Genomic DNA, 20,036 nt, shown 5'->3' with positions numbered 1-20,036 from the left:
AGAAAGGTGAACAATTTCATTAGCTCCCTCTCTGAACTCCCAGAAGATGATCTCCAAAAATTAAATATTAGAACAAAGATCTGCTACTGGGCTACCAACTCAGAAGTGATGATGGCCGCGAAGCAGATCCATAGGGCAGAAAAACTTCTAAAGAGGGAAAATAGGTCGTCCAAACAGCTGCAGTATACCAAACTGAAAAGAGGCAAACACAAGCAAACTGAACAAATACTAGAGAATGTCATACTAAAAACCGTACAAGCACAAATAACGTGACCTAACCACGGAATGCCCAGAATTATCAGCAAGTGACAGACTATTTTGGGGCTCAACAATCAGCTTGTTTTGGCGTATGTATTTAGTTGGCTTGGAAAAAAAAGGCAAGACTGAAAACATTGACAGGCATCAAACATTATTCAAAAGTTCCTCTAACAGTACTCTTTTCAAATAAAGCAAAAACAAAAAAAGAAAACTAACTAAAAAAGAAAAGCCCACTGTGAATAAGAAATACATATTTGGGGGCGCCTGGGTGGCACAGCGGTTAAGCGTCTGCCTTCGGCTCAGGGCGTGATCCCGGCGTTATGGGATCGAGCCCCACATCAGGCTCCTCTGCTATGAGTCTGCTTCTTCCTCTCCCACTCCCCTGCTTGTGTTCCCTCTCTCACTGGATGTCTCTATCTCTGTCGAATAAATAAATAAAATCTTTAAAAAAAATATTTGATCTTCATCTACTGTTCCTGGCACATAATGCTGAAACCCCTGTAATTTCCTAAGATCCCTACGGGCATCTTTTGTTGTAGTTTTGTCCCCAGTTCCTGAAACAGCTCCAGAGAGATAAAGGGAAAACCGAATGTCTTTTGTTATTCATAAAACAAGTCCCTTTCTCCACTTCTGAGTTTACGTCAATGAGGTGATTTCCAGAAAACCCCTAAGGATGGGGGCTGGTTGCCAAGGAACAGACCTTGGTATTAGAGGGTTGGAACTTTCAGCCCCATCCCACTCCCCCACCTCCTGGGAGAGGAGAGGAGCTGGAGGGTGAATTAATCACCTGTGGCCAATGATTTGATCTGATCTTACCTGTGTAATTAACTCTCCTACCTGTGTAATTAACTCTCCGTAAAAATCCCTGAACTATGGGAGCTGGAGAGCTTCCAGGCTGCCGAACATGTGGAGGTGCTGGGAGAGTAGCAGCCAACAGGACATAGAAAGCCCCTTCCCTTGCCCTCTGCACCTCTTCCATCTAGTTCCTGAGTTCTAGCCTTTTATAATCAACTAGTCATCTAGTAAATAAAAGGTTTTCCTGAGTTCTGTGAGCAATTCTATAAAATTAACTAAACCCAAGCCAGGATTATGGAAACCTGTGATTTATAACCAGTAGATCAAAAGCCCACATGACACCCTGGATTTGCTATTTGTAATTTTTTAAAATTTTAATTTTTTTATTTTTTTTAAAGATTTTATTTATTTATGTGACAGCCAGCCAGCGAGAGAGGGAACACAGCAGGGGGGGGAGTGCGAGAGGAAGAAGCAGGCTCCCAGCGGAGGAGCCCGATGTGGGACTCGATCCCAGATCGCCGGGATCACGCCCTGAGCCGAAGGCAGACGCTTATTGACTGCGCTACACAGGCGCCCCTGTAATTTTTTTTTTAAATGCTGTTTGTATTAATTTCCTATCGCTGCTCTAACAAATTACTACAAATTTAGTGGCTTAAACCCATTCAAATTTTTTATCTTAAAATCTGGGCAAGACCAGAAGTTCCACATGGCTCTCACCGTACCAAAACCAAAGTATGCTCCTTGGGGAGCATCTAAGGGAGCCTTGCCTTCTCCAGCTTAGAGGCTGCCAGCATTCCTCAGCTCACGGCCCCGCACCACTAAGACCTCTGCTGCTCCACTGTCATATTTCCTTCTGTGACACACTTTCTCCTGTCTCCCTCTTGTTTATAGGGACCCTTATGATTATGCTGGGCCCAACCAGATAACGGGAGGTCATCTCTCCATTGGAGGGTCCTTAATTCAACTACATCTAAAAGATCCTTTTTGCCATTTAAAGTAGCATATTCATATACTCTGGGGATTAGAATTTAAACTTAGTCTTGGGGGGTCAGAAGGCATTATTCTGCCTGTTACACTATTTCAGTCAGTCATGTAAATCAGAAAAGGTGGGGGGGGCGGTGGTGAAAGGAAGCAGTAGTGGGCAACTAAAAAATACAACTTTAGACACTAACTCCTCTCCCTGATAGCATATTTTGCAAGATACTTCACGTTTTTATGCCTTCAGGTAAGTCATCAGTAAGGTATCTCTCTGTGCAGCAAATTAATTTTTAAAGCTGAAGAACACCAAGCTAGAGAACAGAAGCCTCTTCCATTTCTTTCCTTACAATAATTTATATGCCCTGAGTTTCTTCTGAGGTTAAAAAGTCAGCCACAAAGACATCTTAACAAATAGATAAAATCACCATTGTATCTTATGGCAAGGATTTCCTTTTGTTCTGATGTGGTACTTTTCTTGGTATACATCACCTTAATATTCCAGTTCACAGTACTACCATCTCTCAAAAACTAATCGTACAGGACTTTTTCTTCTGTTAATACAATTTTGTTTGGATTATTATACAACACTCATTTGACCAGATACACCGTATCTCTAAACTAAATAATAAAGTCACCATTAAAAAAATTACTACAGAACACTACATTCTGCAACACATTTTTCCAGAAAAACACTAACACAACCTTAACAGTTTACTTCTTTGAGAAAAAGCGCCCATATCCATAATTCTTAATGATACCAAATAAACTGAATATTTTTAAAGGTAATAAGCCTATACCTTGCTACTTTTTGTTAAAATGACAAAAGTAAAAAAGTGTTTAAAATTTTAAAAAATACAATGAAAAAAGAATATTAGTGAAAGCAAACGGACACATTATGACATGTTTAGCACCATATGTCATGTTTTTCCGCAGTTGCATCTGGCACTCTGGAGTGGCTATGTAGGACACGGTACACAGGCAAGGGGCCAAAATACAATCAGCGTCAGGGCAGAAAATAACAGCGACAAATACTGATTTTCAACACAGTTACAAGAAAAGGGGAAATAATCAAACAGATCTTTGCAGACAACTTGAAAGAAAAAGTCAATTCTAACATATTTTCTATGTTTTAAGAATCATGTAAGTTACAGTACACCTGGGTGGCTCAGTTAGTTAAGCATCTGCCTTCAGCTCAGGTCATGATCCTGGGGTCCTGCAAGGCCCACACCGGGCTCCCTGCTGAGCGGGGAGCCTGCTTTTCCCTGTTCATGCTTTCTGTTGCTATCTATGTTTCTCTCTCTCAAATAAATAAATCTTAAGAAAAAAAAAATAAAGAATCATGTAAGTTTTTAGACACATCAAAATTTTGCTCAGGAATACCCCAGACTACAATCCTCATGATAAGGAGATTCTGATTTAGCCATAAGTCAGTGATTCTCAACCAGGTACACAAGTGCGTGCTTCAGGTCACCCCAAAGCCTGGGAGCAACAGGAGACATTACTGATGCACACATTTTCTATAACTGCCACTGCCATGGGGCAACTGAATATTTTCAGCATAAAAATCCAGTTTCAACATGTACTTGTTATATAGGATTCTTTCCCCCTACACCTTCAACACCACCCTGACCCCGGATCTCAAATCCTTCCCATCTTCATTAGCAGGGTCACTGGACAAGCTAAACATAAGAAAGATGCAGCCGTTGTTAAAGACATGAGACAAAATGCCAAACTGCAACAAAAGATCCAATGACAATCAAATATAAAGTATTCAAATAAAAATTTTATTTGCTTTAGGACTTCAGGTATAGCAAACACATGATTTTTTTCTTTATATTATGTATATCTATATATCAATATTCATCAAACTGTCAAATATTCATCAGTGAAGGCAGGAAGATAGAGAAATTTAAGGGAAAGAAATCTGACTTAACGGGCGCCTGGGTGGCGCAGTCGTTAAGCATCTGCCTTCTTGCTCAGGGCGTGATCCCAGAGTCCTGGGATCCAGTCCCACATCAGGCTCCTCTGCTGGGAGCCTGTTTCTTCCTCTCCCACTCCCCCTGCCTGTGTTCCCTCTCTTGCTGGCTGTCTCTCTGTCAAATAAATAAATAAAATCTTTAAAAAAAAAAAAGAAATCTGACTTAAGATTGTTCATATCCATAGACTGCCTAGTGATAAACTGCCTCTTCTAAAAAGACTCTGTTGTATCAACATCCTATCTTTTCCTGATAAGGAGAACTCAAGTTGGCTCCCACTGGGTCAAACCCCAGGGGTAGTTTGTAAGGTAAAAAATACAGAAAGCCAGGAAGAAAGTAAAAAAATCTAGAAATTCAGAAAAGAGGCATAAAGGTCTATTTGCCCAGATCCCAGTTTCTACAAGGGCTTATTCACTGAATGATTTAACAAATGCCTGCTATATATCAGACACTGTTTTAAGGACTAGGGCATAGCTGTGAAGGAAACAAAACTCCTGGCCCTCACGAAGCTTAAATTCTAAGGAAGAAAGAGACAAATAATAAAGTGGAAAGTGACAAGTGTTGTAAAGAAAATTAAAACCAGGGGAAGGGGATGAGGACAGGGCTGAAATTGTAGATACAACAGTCAGGGAAGCCTCACTAAGGAGGCAACAATTGAGAAAAGAAGCAACTAAATGAGCTAATCCCGCAATCCAGAAAATGAGCAATCCAGGCAGAGGGAACAGCGAGTAGAAAGGCTTGAGGCTTATTTGTAGAGAAGAAAGGTGGCCAGAGTGGCTAAAGTGAATAAGTGAAGTTGAGAGCAATAGACAGGTGGGAGGGGGAAGGGGGGGGGAAGATGCAGGACACAGCTGAGGGGGCCTAGAACGTCTCTGAGGGACTCCGGCTTTTATCCCAAGTAACACAGGCAATCACTGAAGAGTTCTGAGCAGAGTTTTAGAAGAGTAGCCCCTATGTGGAGAACAATGGAGGAGATCATGTTTTGGACCAGGGTAGTGAGAAGTTGTCAGATTCTGCATGTATTTTAAAGGTAGAGCCAGTAAGATTTTCTGAGAAGTAGAAAAGCAGAAAGAGAAAAAGGAGAATCAAGTATGACCGCGGCTCTGGGCACAGCCGGTGGAATGATAAACTCGCCATCAAGGGTGAAGGGGACTAAGGAAGAATAGGTTTAAGGGAGAGACCAGTTCAGTTTCAGCTTTGCTGAGTTGGAAAGAAGTTGGAAATATCAGCTATTCAAGGGAAAATGTGGTGTACACAACTGGATACACAAGTTCAAGGTTCAGGAATACACAAAGTTATCACCATGGATTTAATTTGGGATTCTTATGTGACCCTGTATCTTTTCAAGGGATCAACCTGGGTCACAAACTATAATGTTCTTTTAAAGGGCAGCCGATTCAATACAATAGAACTAAGATGGTGTGTGAGGTAGTACTGCCCCGCTCTCTAGGGACATCACCTACCCAGCAGGAAAGGCAGTCTATGATTAGTACCAACACGACCTCTCAGAAAACACCTGGCACCAAACTACAGACATTCCAAAGACAACTGCACATTTAAATTCACACCTCTGCCTTTACCATCCCCGTTCCTATCCCCAGATTCCACTTTCACTGATGTCAGGTTTTGGCATCGCTGTCCCCAACGTCCGCTCACCACATAAGATAATAATGATGACAGAGGTGAAACTTATTCCCAACAGTCACGTAAAAAAGAAACTCACTCAATACTGTTGGCACTTCAGTTTACTTCTGCCTTCTGAACAACTGAATCCTCCTCGATCCTATTTTGATCAGCCACAAAGCTGGCCAGAGGCTGACTTTTTCCAATTTCAAAGGGGTTAAGTCTCACATTTTATACTTAGTATAAATTTTATACTCAGTAAATATTTTATACTTAGTGTATATACTTCGGAGATAATTCTTTTTAGTATATGTGCTACCAAAGGGACCACAGAGATGATTATCTTAAATGCCTAACATGGACAAGCCATTATATACCATATCTAATGAAATCTGAAAAACATAAAGCACATAGAAAAAGGGAAGTAAAGATTAACGTTCAGTACATGTGGGCTTCTGTTAATTAACCCAACACAAGGTAAACAAAAAAAAAAGTTTTACACATATTTCAGTGATGTTTACAAATCAGGACAGGACTACCCAATAAAGACACAGTCATAATTTTTGGTACAATAGTTCAGAACCATATTGTATGGTGAAGTCAAAAATATTTGTTGATAGGGAAAACAAAATGCACATTACTAAGAACGAAATACAATTAATACTTAGCCTTAAAAACCTAGAAACTCTGGAGAGTGGATGGGAATAGGGACTTAATGACAAGCTGGTAAATGAAACAAGATCAAATACAATATTGGTCCTGATGGCATGAGTTTTTGTTCCACCTTTATAATGAACTCACAGCCATCAAAATGCAGAGAGGTATGAGGATGGTTATCCCAAAAGAAATAAGGATATGTGGAACGAAATAAAAGGCAGCAACAAAATGAGAATAGTCATAAAGGCAAGAAGTAATAGCCACATAGACAAAGTTATATTGATTGCTCTAATTTGTGTGTTTCAAGAAGAGAAAATATTTCAAAGTAAAAGTTCTTATCCTAGGATCCACTAACTTGAAGAAACTATCAAACTCTGATTTCTAAAGGATTCCATGACCCCAACAGAGGTTAATAATTGTCGCAACATACTTCATTTCCATCTGTAAACTATGTGTACTATAGAACATGACCTTGTACTAAATGTATGCATAGTGCATTACCACCTGCAAAAATGATTTTAAGAGCTTCCAAAAGGCATCCAGGTAATTTAAAGACAATCACACCTAGATACAAAAGGTCACATAAGATTCCATCTATATGGAACATCCAGAATAGGTAAGTGCAGAGACAGAAAGCAGATGTTATTGCCAGGGACCTGGGAGATGAGGGGAGTGGAATAACTGCTTAATGGTACAGGGCTTCCTTCTGGGGTGATGAAAATGTTTTAGCAGCAGACAGGTGTGGTTGCACAACACAGTGAATGCACTAAATGCCACTGATTTGTTCACTTTCAAAATGGTGAATTTTATGTTACAGGACGACTTTGGCCTCAATAAAAGAAATAAAACCCTTTGTATCTCCTAAAAAAAAAAAAAAAAAAAAAGGAAAATTATACCATATAGGGTACCCCAATTTGGGGGGAAAAAAAATCAATGGGATGAAATGGAAAAATACAGATAGCCTAAAATGGTTCCGTGTGCTCTCATCCCTCCCTAGTCCTCAGGATAGAAGAAAACTGGAGCTGAGTTACTAAGTGCCTACTGTGTTTTGGTCTTCAGAAGGACTCACCTTTTGGGACATTCTTTTTGCCAGAACAAAACTAAAATAAAAAACTCAGATTTCTTGAAATCTACGCTTAGGACTTATGAGTTCATATTAGTTATGTCTTCTGTTCTTGGAGCTATATTCAGGAGGATAAACAAAAGAAATTCATACTGGGGGAAAAAACATACACATACAGCTAAGCTATAATTAAGGTTTAACTATTGTTCCACACAATATTTAACTTGAGTAGTCATTCCAAATAATCCTTTACAAAAATTTTCTTTACAAAACAATGTCAAAGTAAGCACCCCATCCAAATAACTTAAATCATAAAATTCAAAAAGCTAACCTACTCAAAAAGAAATAAAAAAGCATAGGGAGTCCAATAACTGCTTTTGTGAATCACATCACAAATATTTAATTCACAAGGTCGGTAACTAGAGAAAACCTTGCTCTCACAACATGTCTTGGTCCTTCGACAGTCTGAACCAGTAACTGGGACCAAGATCCAGAATTTCTTCAGGAAGCACTAAAACCACAAAACACACAAATCATAATCTGAGCTGTGGAATTCAGCTGGCTACGTGAAATCAGTTTCATAAAATTTGCAAATATTAACTACATGACATTCATGTTAAACTAACATCAGTATTTTCAAGGTCAATATTATGTTTGTTCAACTTCTTGGAGTCACATTTTTGTGATATTTTTAACATCTGACTAAAGCTTCTATCATCACAAGATGCTCACACTGTTGACAAACACTCTGAAGCAGCAGCTGGTACTCCTCAGTCACATCTTGTTACAAGAAACAGAGTAGCAGTTTTAAACTCCAGGTATATTTTTCTTCTACTGATGTGTAAGATACTTTGCTTTAACTTAAAAAGGTTTTCTCCCTAATGATGGAAAGACACACAATGAAATGGAGGCAATTTAGGACAAAGTTATAACAAGATCACAAATACAGAGATTCTTATGCATGCATAATTGGAGCACAGCTACCGTGCTGAATGACCTAAATGGTAAATAATATTGACCCTGCTTTTATCTTTCATGTCATTTTTAGTATCTTTTTTCCATCCCATTCAAAAAATGCAGAAACTTACCCACACAAGCATTGAGGAACAGCCAATCGGTCTTTTTCATCCTGTTTTTAATCTGTTTTAGTTTTTTAAAGTCCACTTCAAGTTCCTCCTTACTGCCAACAGCACCAGCCAATTCAATCCTCTGAAAATCCATTTTCATTTCAGAGTCCCGTTTCGTAGTGGGAGGCGATCTTCTTTGGCTATTCCCACTGCTGCAGCTTCCCCTCCACCGAGCTCGGTCTTGCTCATTTATTATTGAGGAAGCCTCTTCAGTCTCTGCCAACTCTATTGCTTCAATATTATTAGGTCTGGGATGATCGCAAACAACACATTTTTTAGCCTTGGCCCAGTTTTCATATGTGCAAATAGAACAAGTCCAATGCTGGGTCCTTGTGTTCGGTTTATTTCTATCATTGTATTCCTCGCAAGGATCAACAGAAAAAGCAACTGGTCTTGAACCAGATCCTGAGGATTGAGGAGATTCTGTGGGACTCCTGGTCCTACGTTGGGATAAGCACTGGGTACATCTGATTGCTCTTGGCCAGTTCAAATAGGTGCACATGTGGCATGACCATTTATTTGCATTTTCCATGCTATACGAAGACTTAACCCTGGGTCTTGCACTAGAGTCTGGACATATCAAAGGACTACTTCCTCCTTCGGTGCTGGAAGGATCCCAATCTCTACCAACATCACTTGAACCACTTTTAAATGGATCTTCTGTGATAATCGTTCCACTTGGTCTCTGGGCACGACACATAGTACACTTGATCGCAGATGGCCAGTTTTCATAGGTACAATATTCACAAGCCCACTTAATTCCACGTTCTGACATTGTGCTCTTCTTGAAGTGAGTTATGTCAGGCAGGACGCTATAAATAATTAAGACATGGTTATTAAAACAATAACTACATAATTCCACCTCTGTGCCCCAAAAGTACCCTTCAACTTATATAAATCTCTCAAAAGCAGCCTGTAAGATTTAGCAATGAACTACCCTTATTTTTTCCAATTTCCATTAGAGACACCAGAGATAAGTTCCCAAGAAAAATCTTAGACGTCGGGGATTTAATGAAATTGTACTTTAGAATGCAAAAGAGATAAGCAGGAGATAAAGGGAGGTTTGTTCTAAGAGGGAAGCAAGTTAAAACAGAGAAGCTGCTAAAAGAAATATTTAATTTAAGCCAGGTCATCACCATCAATTCAGAAAAGTAACCAGCAGTTAAGATTCAAAGAGAAGGGAAAGAACACAAACCAAATTAACCATTCTCAAATTATGAACAACATAGATTCACAGTATCGCTATGTTTGATTCACTTATTAATTCAGAAGATCAAACAAGTCAATTCTATCATTTTTGCTAAGGAAGAAAAAGCAGCTTAAAAGTGCTACTTATCCACTGCTCTTAATAAGCACAGGCAGAAAAATGTTGAAAAGTAATCCTTACAATCAGAAAAGTAACACTGTGAAATATAGATCAAGTTCCTTGATAGCCTACACCCTCAAAATCTGTCTGGAGCACAAAAAAAATAAAAACTGTACATCACCTACTGGGACAATAAAGTCGATGGAATGTCCCTAAGATAACTACTAACATACTCATGCCAATAGAATTTTGAATATTCATACTCAAAATATTCAATATTTAAAAAGGTTCCTAGGATTCTACACTGGGCTTATTACTAACACTACTCTAAAATGAAGACTTCATGACTTAATGCCAACTAATTTATGAAGTAACTTCCATAGCAAATTTAATAATTACTCTTTTTAATGGCTACCACTAAAGCCAGACTCTTCATTTTCTTATAGCCCATCTCAACTAAATATCATCCTGCCACCTGTTTTTAACCAAGAGTAAAAAATCCTTGGCAGAGTAACAGAACCTTTTGCCTCCCTTTCTCAGGGATTTTTCCTGACCTGAAAAGCTGACTCTTTCACTTTGTATGTGCATTATTGTGTCTCTGTCTGCCAAGTCCTCACCCCATTTATAGTGTGAACTCCGTTAAGAGGATAAATCCACTACAAGAAAGGCTACAATTTATTAGCTAAAATAAAAATCACACTTACTAAGGTTTTAGTTTCCATGCTATAACCTCCACCTTGCACATGGTTAAAATAAAAGTATGGTTTATGAATTAGACCAAACACAAGATTCCGTCTTCATGCTGGCTCAGATTCTGACTTCCTCAGGAGACACTAGCAAAGCGTGCTAAGTGGTTCTGTCTGACTGTGAATAGCTAGTCCTGTAAAGGAAACCAAAACTGAATTTCACTTGAAGCCTACTTTATATCCAGAAGTATTTATTTAAAAAAAAAAAAAAAAGCCCTTATTTTAATCCAGCCCTTATTTTAATCCTACTCATTCTTTAATTAAATCTATTTAGCAATAAAATTAGCTAACTGATTGGGCTGGTCCGTCAAATAGATATGGGAAAGACATTTTTCTCTAAAGCCTTAAACGTGCATATATGTACACTAATGGTATCGTTAATATTAACTTAGTAGTGCTAAGTCAGTCCTACCCATATTACTTGTTATTACTGAAGAGAGAAAGGTGGTATAAACCAAGTAAGTAGAAAAAGCAAAATATTTAGCCTGAGCTCTTTTTCTCCTTCAGCAACTGTATTTTTTCCCTAACCCAGGTTATTTATATTACTTAGATTTTGAAATTCAGTTTGTACACACGGGTTACACACACTCTAACACCAGTTCAAAAGTGTGTTGAAGAGCAAAGAACCATAATCATAGAAGCATCCATAAAACGGACAATCTAATTTAATGGCAATTTTCATATTCATTAGGTAGTTTCTTCCTTTAGTTTCTCAGGAATGAAATATAAATAAGTTGCTTGTGCTACTGGAAAAAAACATGGTCAAGTAGAAACTTATCATGACAAGAACAAATGACATAATGAATACATATCCAGGGCTACTATAAGTAATTTCAGTATTTCATTTAAAATATTCACATTCAAAATTTCATGCTTGCTTCTGTCAGTCTTACTTCGACACGTTTACAGGCTCAACTAAACAGCTTGTGACCTTAAATTATCTTAGCTAATCTTCATGGAACTAATGTGCCAGCACAACATGTTTGAATGTCCACGTCTGACAAAAACAAACAAAAAAAACTGCCATAAAAAACAGAGTCATTGTCGTATATGCCTGATAAATAGCCCCCCTCTTCAAAAATCCAGGTAACTAAGCAATACCAAAACCATGCTCCAAAGTTTTAAGGCAAGTGCATTATATTAAATAATGATGTATACAGTATCAACTCTATGGGAAAGTAAGACTTTGTAGAAATACCGTTTTTCAGTAAATGAAAACTAAAACTCATTGGAGAGGATTATCTGAGAGAGCCGTTTGTACCTGCTGTAATCAGTAAATGGAATGGAAGAGTAAAGACAACTTTGGCTCAACTATGATTTTGCATTATCGAGATGAAATTAATACTAAGTACACTTCTTCTTCCAGATGTCAAAAATCCCCTCAAAAACATAAAATTATTTTTAATAGCAACCAGCTCTGAGAATATTATACAGTGATATAAAACTGTTACTAAACATCTTTTAAGTTAACATATAGTCATATACCCAAGTAAATTTAATTTACAAGTCACTTTTACATGTAACAGACTTCCAAATTCTATCCAATGAATCATACTTCAATTAATTAGTACAATAAAAAGCAAAAATAAAATCCACGCAATCTGGACCCTCTTTAAGGAGAACCAGACACAACTTCTACTCTTCAAATATTCCTTGGTTCGAATGCAATACCAACAATTCCCAACCTGTGGACCAAAGAATCCATGAATCCATTTGTGCAGCAAGCTCTACCTGCAGACAGACTAAATAATGTCTCCAAGTGTAACAATCAGTCCTAAACTGATAACTGCTTTTGATTATATACTTCCCACTTGAAATAATAATAAAAGCCTAAGTATTATGAGTATATGGATTAATGATCAGGGGAAAAGAGAGGCTAGCAACTGAACATTTTTTATATTGTCATGCTTAATAATGAATTAATTAGAACATATTTGTGAAGCATTACTAAACATTGTAGAAGAAACAGCTCTCTATTAAAGGCAATTCCTCAAAATTGCAGCTACCCCACAACTTCTCCCAACCACCTACTAAAACCCTATGAAAAAAACTGGAGAAGTGAAATAATCCTCATCATGTATAAACTCCTTAAGAGAGAGAGAAGCAGGGCGCCTGGGTGGCTCAGTTGCTTAAATGTCTGCCTATGGCTCAGGTTGTGATCTCAGGGTCCTGGGATAGAGCCCCAGGTCAGGCTTCCCTGCTCAATGGGGAGTCTGCTTCTCCCTCTCCCCCTCCTCCTGTTGTGCACACTCTCTCTGAAATGGAAGGAAGGAAGGGAGGGAGGGAGTTAGTTAGTTACTTAGTTAGTTTCAAATGGTAAGTCACCTAAACGAAGGCCAATTAGTTTCAAATGGTAAGTCATCTAAACAAAGGACTAATAGCAGTCTTTATGGTTTTGTATTAGCTTTATTAAATATGAGTCTGTATTCAGTAATATAAATATTAACTCATTAATATAAATTGTTGATATAAATAGTAATTAACAAATCTATGGAAATTTATAAATGTTCAGAATGCATCTTAGGGGAATATAGATGAAAGTTAAAACTAGGTTATTCCAAGCATGCTGAATTTTCAGGTTCTGTTACAATATCACATGGTAATTCTGAACTGTAATGTTGATATATAAAAAGTACTACTTAATCTTAAGCCAAAAATCCCACAGTCATTCCCTTCTTTTCTCCTCCAAATCTTTCTACATCACTGTCCTTCCTCACAACAGTCAACAGAAAAAACTATTGGCCTTGAGCAAGATCCTGAAGATTGATGATACAGTGAACCCTCTATCCATAAATCTGACCTCATTTCAGGGCTCCAATACCTTATCACATCCTACATTAAACCTCTTCCCTTCCTCTCACAGCAAACTCTTAACCCTGATTTCTCCTGCATCCATTAAGGACACCATGAGGACTTCTGCACCAAGCACAGAGACACAGAATCCTCCTGAATTCCACCTTTCCACCCACCAGAGTCTCTCTGGTGGTTTCTGTCCAATCAGTTCCTTTTTTCCCACTTCCCACTGCCATCAAGCCTTCTCAGTTCAGGTCAGAACTACTCTAATAGCCTTCTAAGCGCCTTCCCTTTCTAAATCCACCCAGCTTACTGTTACCAGAAAAATCCTAATAGCAAGGCACTCTTTCCGAAGCAATTCCGCAACAGTATGAACTCCCAACTCCTTCCAGTAGTTGCACACATACAACCCACCTCACAGACTCACTCCCAAACACCTCACATACCCTAGACTCATGCACATACCACCCCACCCCGCCCAAATGATACATGAAGGCATTACCTTTACAAACACAAGTGAAACAGATACACATGCTCAACTTGTGGCAAATCCCATCCCTTCTTTAAAGCTCAGTTCAAGTCTCATCTCTCATGAGTTTTTTCACTTCAAGTATACTCCAAACAACCACACTTCTACTGGCATTTGGCACTAACTGTATTTCCTATTGGGGCTAGTTTCCAGAATATTGATTTGTGTGTGTGTGTGTGTTTCCTATATTATTCCCTCCCCTCAGTTTACAATGAGGTAATCAAGCTTCCAAAAACTGTGGCTCAGGGGTTCCCAGGCAGCGCAGTCCATTAAGGGGCAGACTCTTGGTTTTGGCTCAGGTCATGATCTAAGGGTCGTGGGATCAAGCCCCACATCGGGCTCCATGAGCAGCATGGAGTCTGCTTAAGTTTTTCTCTCTCTCTCTCTCCCTCTGCTCCTCCCCACCCCCGTGCTTGCTCAGCATGCATGCACATGCTGTCTCTCAAATAATTTAAAAAACAAACCAAACAAAACTGTGGCTCAGGGCATCAAGTGGCATGGAATGTGGACCAGCCCTATGTTTAGTAAAACCCACAGACCACATCGAGTGTACCAAAAAAAGACAGGAGTGGAGCTTAGAGCAATTTCAGGCACTCATGAGCTGGTTAACCATTCAAGTACTGCAATGTATAGGACTCAAATCCTTTGTGTCTTGTAAAGGTCACAAAAACTTTTGCGATCATTAAATACCCTCTGCAAGTACTAAATCTATATGAAATTTTTTAAAAAGTAACCAAGAATCAGAACTCAAGGGGCGCCTGGGTGGCTCAGGTCCCAGGGTCCTGGTCAGTGGGTAGCCTCCTTCCCCCTCTCCCTCTGCTGCTCCCCCTGCTTCTGCTCTGTCAAATAAATAAAATCTCTTTAAAAAAATTAGATCTCAAAAATGTGCTGCCCTTCCTCCTATACAGAGATCACAGTTACCTATGTCATCTGCATCTAAGAAGTAGATTTAAATTAAACATACTTGCTAAGATCCCTTCCCAATAATTTGCGGACAAGCTGGGCAAAGTAAATTCAGTTAAAATAACAAAATTAAATAACACCTGCCATGGTGACCATGGCCTTACTAGCAGTGTGCCGATTAACTGAGCCAGTTACCCATACAGCTAGTATATCTAACTTCATTTCAACCAAACCTAAGTCCCTGAAATATAACAAAGAATATAAAGTTTACATTTTAATATGTGAACATTGCAGAATCAGGAAGAAATGTAATAAAAGCTACAATTCTAATAGTTTTTCTTTCAAACTACTTAGCAATCCATTGATTAGAACAGATCTATAGGGGGGCGCCTGGGTAGCGCAGTCGTTAAGCATCTGCCTTTGGCTCAGGCCGGATCCCGGCGTTCCGGGATCGAGCCCCACATCGGGCTCCTCCGCTGGGAGCCTGCTTCTCCCTCTCCCACTCCCCCTGCTTGTGTTNAAAAACAGATCTATAGACACAAAAATTTACACTATGTCAAAAATCTTGCACAAAACAATAGTAATGATTTTTCTTTTAATTACTCCCTATTTTTTAAGTTTTATTTACTTGAAAGAGAGCGCATGCCCGCACGCTTGAGCACGCGTGTGCATACGTGAGCATGAGCAGGGGGGAGGGGCAGCGGGAGAAGCTGACTCTCCACTGAGCAGGAAGCCCGGCGCAGGGCTTGATCCCAGGACCCAGAGATCAGGACCTGAGCCACAGGCAGTCGCTTAACTAAGCCACCCAAGCACCCCATAATCTATTCTGTTCAAGAGGAATTCTACCTCTTTAAGTATAAACTAGGGCTTTATCTGTAATCTTGCCTAGTTCCTCTACAGTCCTCAGTTCCTAGACGTAACAAGAAAAGAATAATACATACATATATATAAATATATACACACACAATCTATATACAAACATATATACATACATATACGTATATATACTACATATATACATACATATATCTTGAACTACCGTACTACCCATTTCAGCATGGTTCACTTGGACAGTTTCAGAGACTTCACAAGTCAATCGTGCATCCCCTATTATAATCCCAAACAAAACAAACATAACCTAACAACCTACAGAAGATACCAAAGGTCTACAATGCTCAGGGCATCTAATAAGATGAAACATGACTACGGTTTTCATAAGCATGTATGAAAGTGGGTTAGTTCCAAGAGTGCATTATCAAACCCAGCATTTAAAAAATAACATTTGCAAGGACTACAAAGATACTACCTCATTCAGAATTTGATTTCTTTCACTATTCTATTCTCTGTTCATACTAAACAGATCAATCCCAATTAACAAAGTATCCATAGAAACCAAGAGTCATTACTATACCTAAGCCCAACTAAAGGCCATCTTTTTGCCAAACACTATAGATGTTATTTGTGTGTTAGAGAAAAGAGGGGTACAAACTTAGAACTTTCAGATAATCAATGAGTTCTGATGTAAAAGAAAGAAAAAGACAGGGGCACCTGGGTGGCTCAGTCAGTTAAGCGTCTTCCTTAGGCTCAGGCCATGATCCCAGATCAAACCCCTGTGGGGCTCCCTGCTCAGCAGGGCGTCTGCTGCTCTCTCTCCCTCTGCCCCTCCCTCCTGCTTGTGCTCTCTCTCTCAGATAAATAAAATCTTTGAGAGAGACAGAGAAAGAGTGGGAGGGAGGGATGTAAAAAGCAGAGGGAACCAAATGGATGAAATATTCCAAAGCAAAACCAACTCAGAGCTACCATCTTGTCCAAAAATATCATTTTCCCAATACTTCAACTTTGCTCAAATTTGTTATTTTGCTAACTTCCAGTCCACTAAAGTTATTTTAATTACAACACTTATTTTATATGGGGTGCCTGGCTGACTCAGTCAGTAGAGCATGTAACTCTTCATCTCAGGGTTGTGAGTTCAAGCCCCATGGTAGATGTAGAGATTACTAAAAAATAACAAAAAGAAAAAAACTTATTTTATAAACCCAAGTTATTCACAAATGTTATTTAACAGTGTAAAGTCATTCAACTCAATCATTTTTCTCATAATTCCTAGTGTAATGACTAATACGAAAACAGGATGGGGATTTTGTAATTAGGGTTTACATTGCAGGGACAAGGAGAACAAGTAGGCAAAGGTTTAGCAAAGGGCAACCTGGAAAAGAACGTCAAAGACAGCAGCAGGTTGACGGTACTGCTTACCCAATCGTCAGAGATGGATGAATGTCTAAGGCCAACTCTGTCTACAATTTTGTCGGGATCAGCCTTGTCCAACTAAGAAAACAGCTAAAACTTCAGCATTTACTGCATGCCACACATGTTCTAAACACTGTGCATACATATTAACTACTTTAATCCTCAGAACCCTATGAAACAGGTACCATTATTGTCTCCAATTTTAAAGACTGGAAACAGGAACAGAGAAGTTGAGAAACTTGCCCAAAGTTACAAAGCTACTAAGTGGCAAAGCCAGGGATTCTGGCTCTAAAGTTGGTACTATACACATTATATAATAAATATACATTTATACTGCAGCCCATAATCACTTATTCCCATTATCCAGAATCTGGGCTATTAATAAACTGCAATGAGTTTCTCACTAAGCAGTCCCTTCCTAGATGACTATGACAGATAATATTTAAATGAGAAAGCTTGGAAAAACTTAACACACATTTTGCTCATATTTTTGCTTTTTAAAAACACACAGAATTGGGCGCCTGGGTGGCTCAGTCAGTTAAGCATCTGCCTTCGGCTCAGGTCATGATCCCAGGGTGCTGTGATCCAGTCCCACATTGGGCTCCCCGCTCAGCAGGGAGTCTGCTTCTCCCTCTCCCTCTGCCCCTGCTTGTGTGCTCTTTCTCGCTCACTCTCTAATAAATAAAATCTTTAAATAAATAAATAAAATTACATAGAATATTCCCACAGCATATCCTGATTGAGAACTGCTACAAAATCTTGAAAAAGTTGAGCAATAAGCAAGACCTTAAAAAATTATTTATAAGGGGCACGTGGGTGGCTCAGTCAGTTAAGTGTCCGACTCTTGATTTCAGCTCAGGTCACGATCTCAGGGTTGTGAGATTGAGCCCCGCTTGGGATTCTCTCTCTCTCCCTCTGCCCCTCTCCCGCCACCCTCTCTTGGGGGGAAAAAAAGTTATTTATAAAACAAGATATGCTAAATTTAGCATCTAAAATTGAGTGAAAAAAAAATAACTTGGGAATACTCACCATGATTCTCAACTATAAAATACCTTAAGGGTTTTTTTTTTATTATTTTGGAGGCAATCCCTGAGAAAGTTATTAGAAAATATAAAATATATTAGAAAATATAAAAGGAAATATTATTAAAGCCAGCCTTGGGGCATCTTGGTGGCACAGTCTGTTAAGGGTCTGACTCTTGGTTTCGGCTCAGATCATGATCTCAGGGCCATGAGATCAAGCCCCACAGTCTGCTTGAGATTCTCTCTCCCTGCCCTGCCCCTCCCACTAGTGCTCTCTCTCTCTCTCTCTCTCTCTCTCTCTCAAATAAATAAATCTTAACAAAAACCAGCCTGACTTCCCTTAAACTACTACACTAATCCAGATTACTAAAGAAACCACTGTATGTCAATTAAAACTATAGAAAAGGCTTCCATTTTCAATTAGACAATCGAAAAAGGGAGAATCTCTCCAAATGACAGATGTGTATGAACTGCGGCACCTATATATGGCCCTGTTTTAAAGGAAAGCAAAGACTGTGAGATAGCAAGTAAATCAATTTTATCTTAGTGCCTCAACTCTCTCATCTGTATTAAAAAAAAAAAAAAGATAATCTCAAGAATCTCCACCCCATATACTAAACTGTAACTATCAAAGAGACTCAATATTCTATATACAGACTCACTTTAAAATCTTGTTTACTGAATTTATTTTGCAAATACTCTATCTCCAGAGATAATGAAACATTTTCTTAACTTCTCCCTGCTCCATTTGTTGTAAGTTCTGATAGGCAAGCCCAATTCTTAAAATACATACTAATATTAAGTTAATGATCAGTTAATAGATGTAACCAATATCAAAAACTTATTTTTAAAATAAAGCTATCAAACATTCATATACCATACCACCTATGAATTACTTATGCCAAATAATAGTTATCAAATCTGAATAATGAATAAGATCAAGCTTTCAGATCTAATTACCAGTTTACAGATTATAGGGGACAGACAGAACTGATTCCATGGAGATGCAATCAGCAAATTCCTGTGTGTGGGGTGTGTATTAAAACTTAAATACATGTTAAAAATTAACTTGAACACTGAACTGATATTAAGAAATTATTTAAATTTTAAAGTGTGATTAATAGTGTGGTACTTATGCTCTTAAAAAGTCCTTTTCAGGATGCCTGGGTGGCTCAGTTGGTTAACCATCTGCCTTCAGCTCAGGTCACGATCCTGGAGTCCCAGGATTGAGTCCCACATTGGGCTCCCCACTCTGCTTCCCCCTCTGACCCTCCTCCTTCTCGTGCTTTCTCTAACTCTCTCGCAAATAAATAAAATCTTAAAAAAAAAAAAAAAAAAGAAAGTCCTTTCCAGGACACCTGAGTGGCTCAGTTAGTTTAACTGTCCAACTCTTGAATTCGGATCAGGTCAAGATCTCAGGTTTGTGAGATCGAGCCCTGAATCAGGCTCAGCGCTGGGCACGGAGCCTGCTTAAGGTTCTCTGTCTCTCCATCTGCTTCTGACCTCCCTCATCCCTTTCTTTAATAAAAGAGTCCTTTTCTCTTACTGAAAATATTTACAGTGCTGTAAAATATCTGGAATTTGCTTTAAAATACTCCATTGGGAGGAAGCAAGAGGAACATAAATGAAACAAGACTGGCCATGTATTAGTATCTGGTGACAGATACATGAGAATTCATTCTCCCAGTCTCTCTATATGTATGTGTGTATGTGTTTGAAGCTTTTCATAATGAAAAACTTTAATATCTATTACGAAAGTAACAAATGCTGTTCAAGAATGAGAATTAAGGCTCAGACTACTAGAAAAAGTGCAGGAGGGGCACCTGGGTAGCACAGTCAGTTAAGCAGTGGACTCTGGGTTTCAGCTCAAGCTGTGATCTCAGGGTCCGCCTTCCATCTGTCTCTGCGCTCAGCATGGAGTCTGCTTAATAGTCCCTCTCTGTCCCTCCCCCCCCCAGGCTCGTGCTCTCTGCAATAAGTAAATAAAATCTTTAAAAAAAAGGGGAGGGGAGG

General features: G+C 38.9%; 1 protein-coding gene across 1 annotated transcript in view; it reads right to left on the bottom strand.

The window, feature by feature from the left end:
- Positions 1-10,656, bottom strand: part of ZRANB1 (zinc finger RANBP2-type containing 1) — a 38,976-nt gene extending 28,320 nt beyond the window's left edge. The window contains 2 exon segments of the mRNA XM_034663404.1: positions 8,439-9,289; positions 10,488-10,656. Of these exon segments, the coding sequence (XP_034519295.1) occupies positions 8,439-9,289; positions 10,488-10,528 (892 nt within the window). The 5' untranslated portion in view covers positions 10,529-10,656.
- Positions 10,657-20,036: the final 9,380 nt, after the last annotated feature.

The sequence above is a fragment of the Ailuropoda melanoleuca genome, chromosome 6, assembly GCF_002007445.2.
Source record: "Ailuropoda melanoleuca isolate Jingjing chromosome 6, ASM200744v2, whole genome shotgun sequence".
In the NCBI taxonomy this organism is placed as follows: domain Eukaryota; kingdom Metazoa; phylum Chordata; class Mammalia; order Carnivora; family Ursidae; genus Ailuropoda; species Ailuropoda melanoleuca.
The sequence above is the reverse complement of the archived record's forward strand: the minus strand, read 5'-3'. Positions and strand labels throughout refer to the sequence as shown.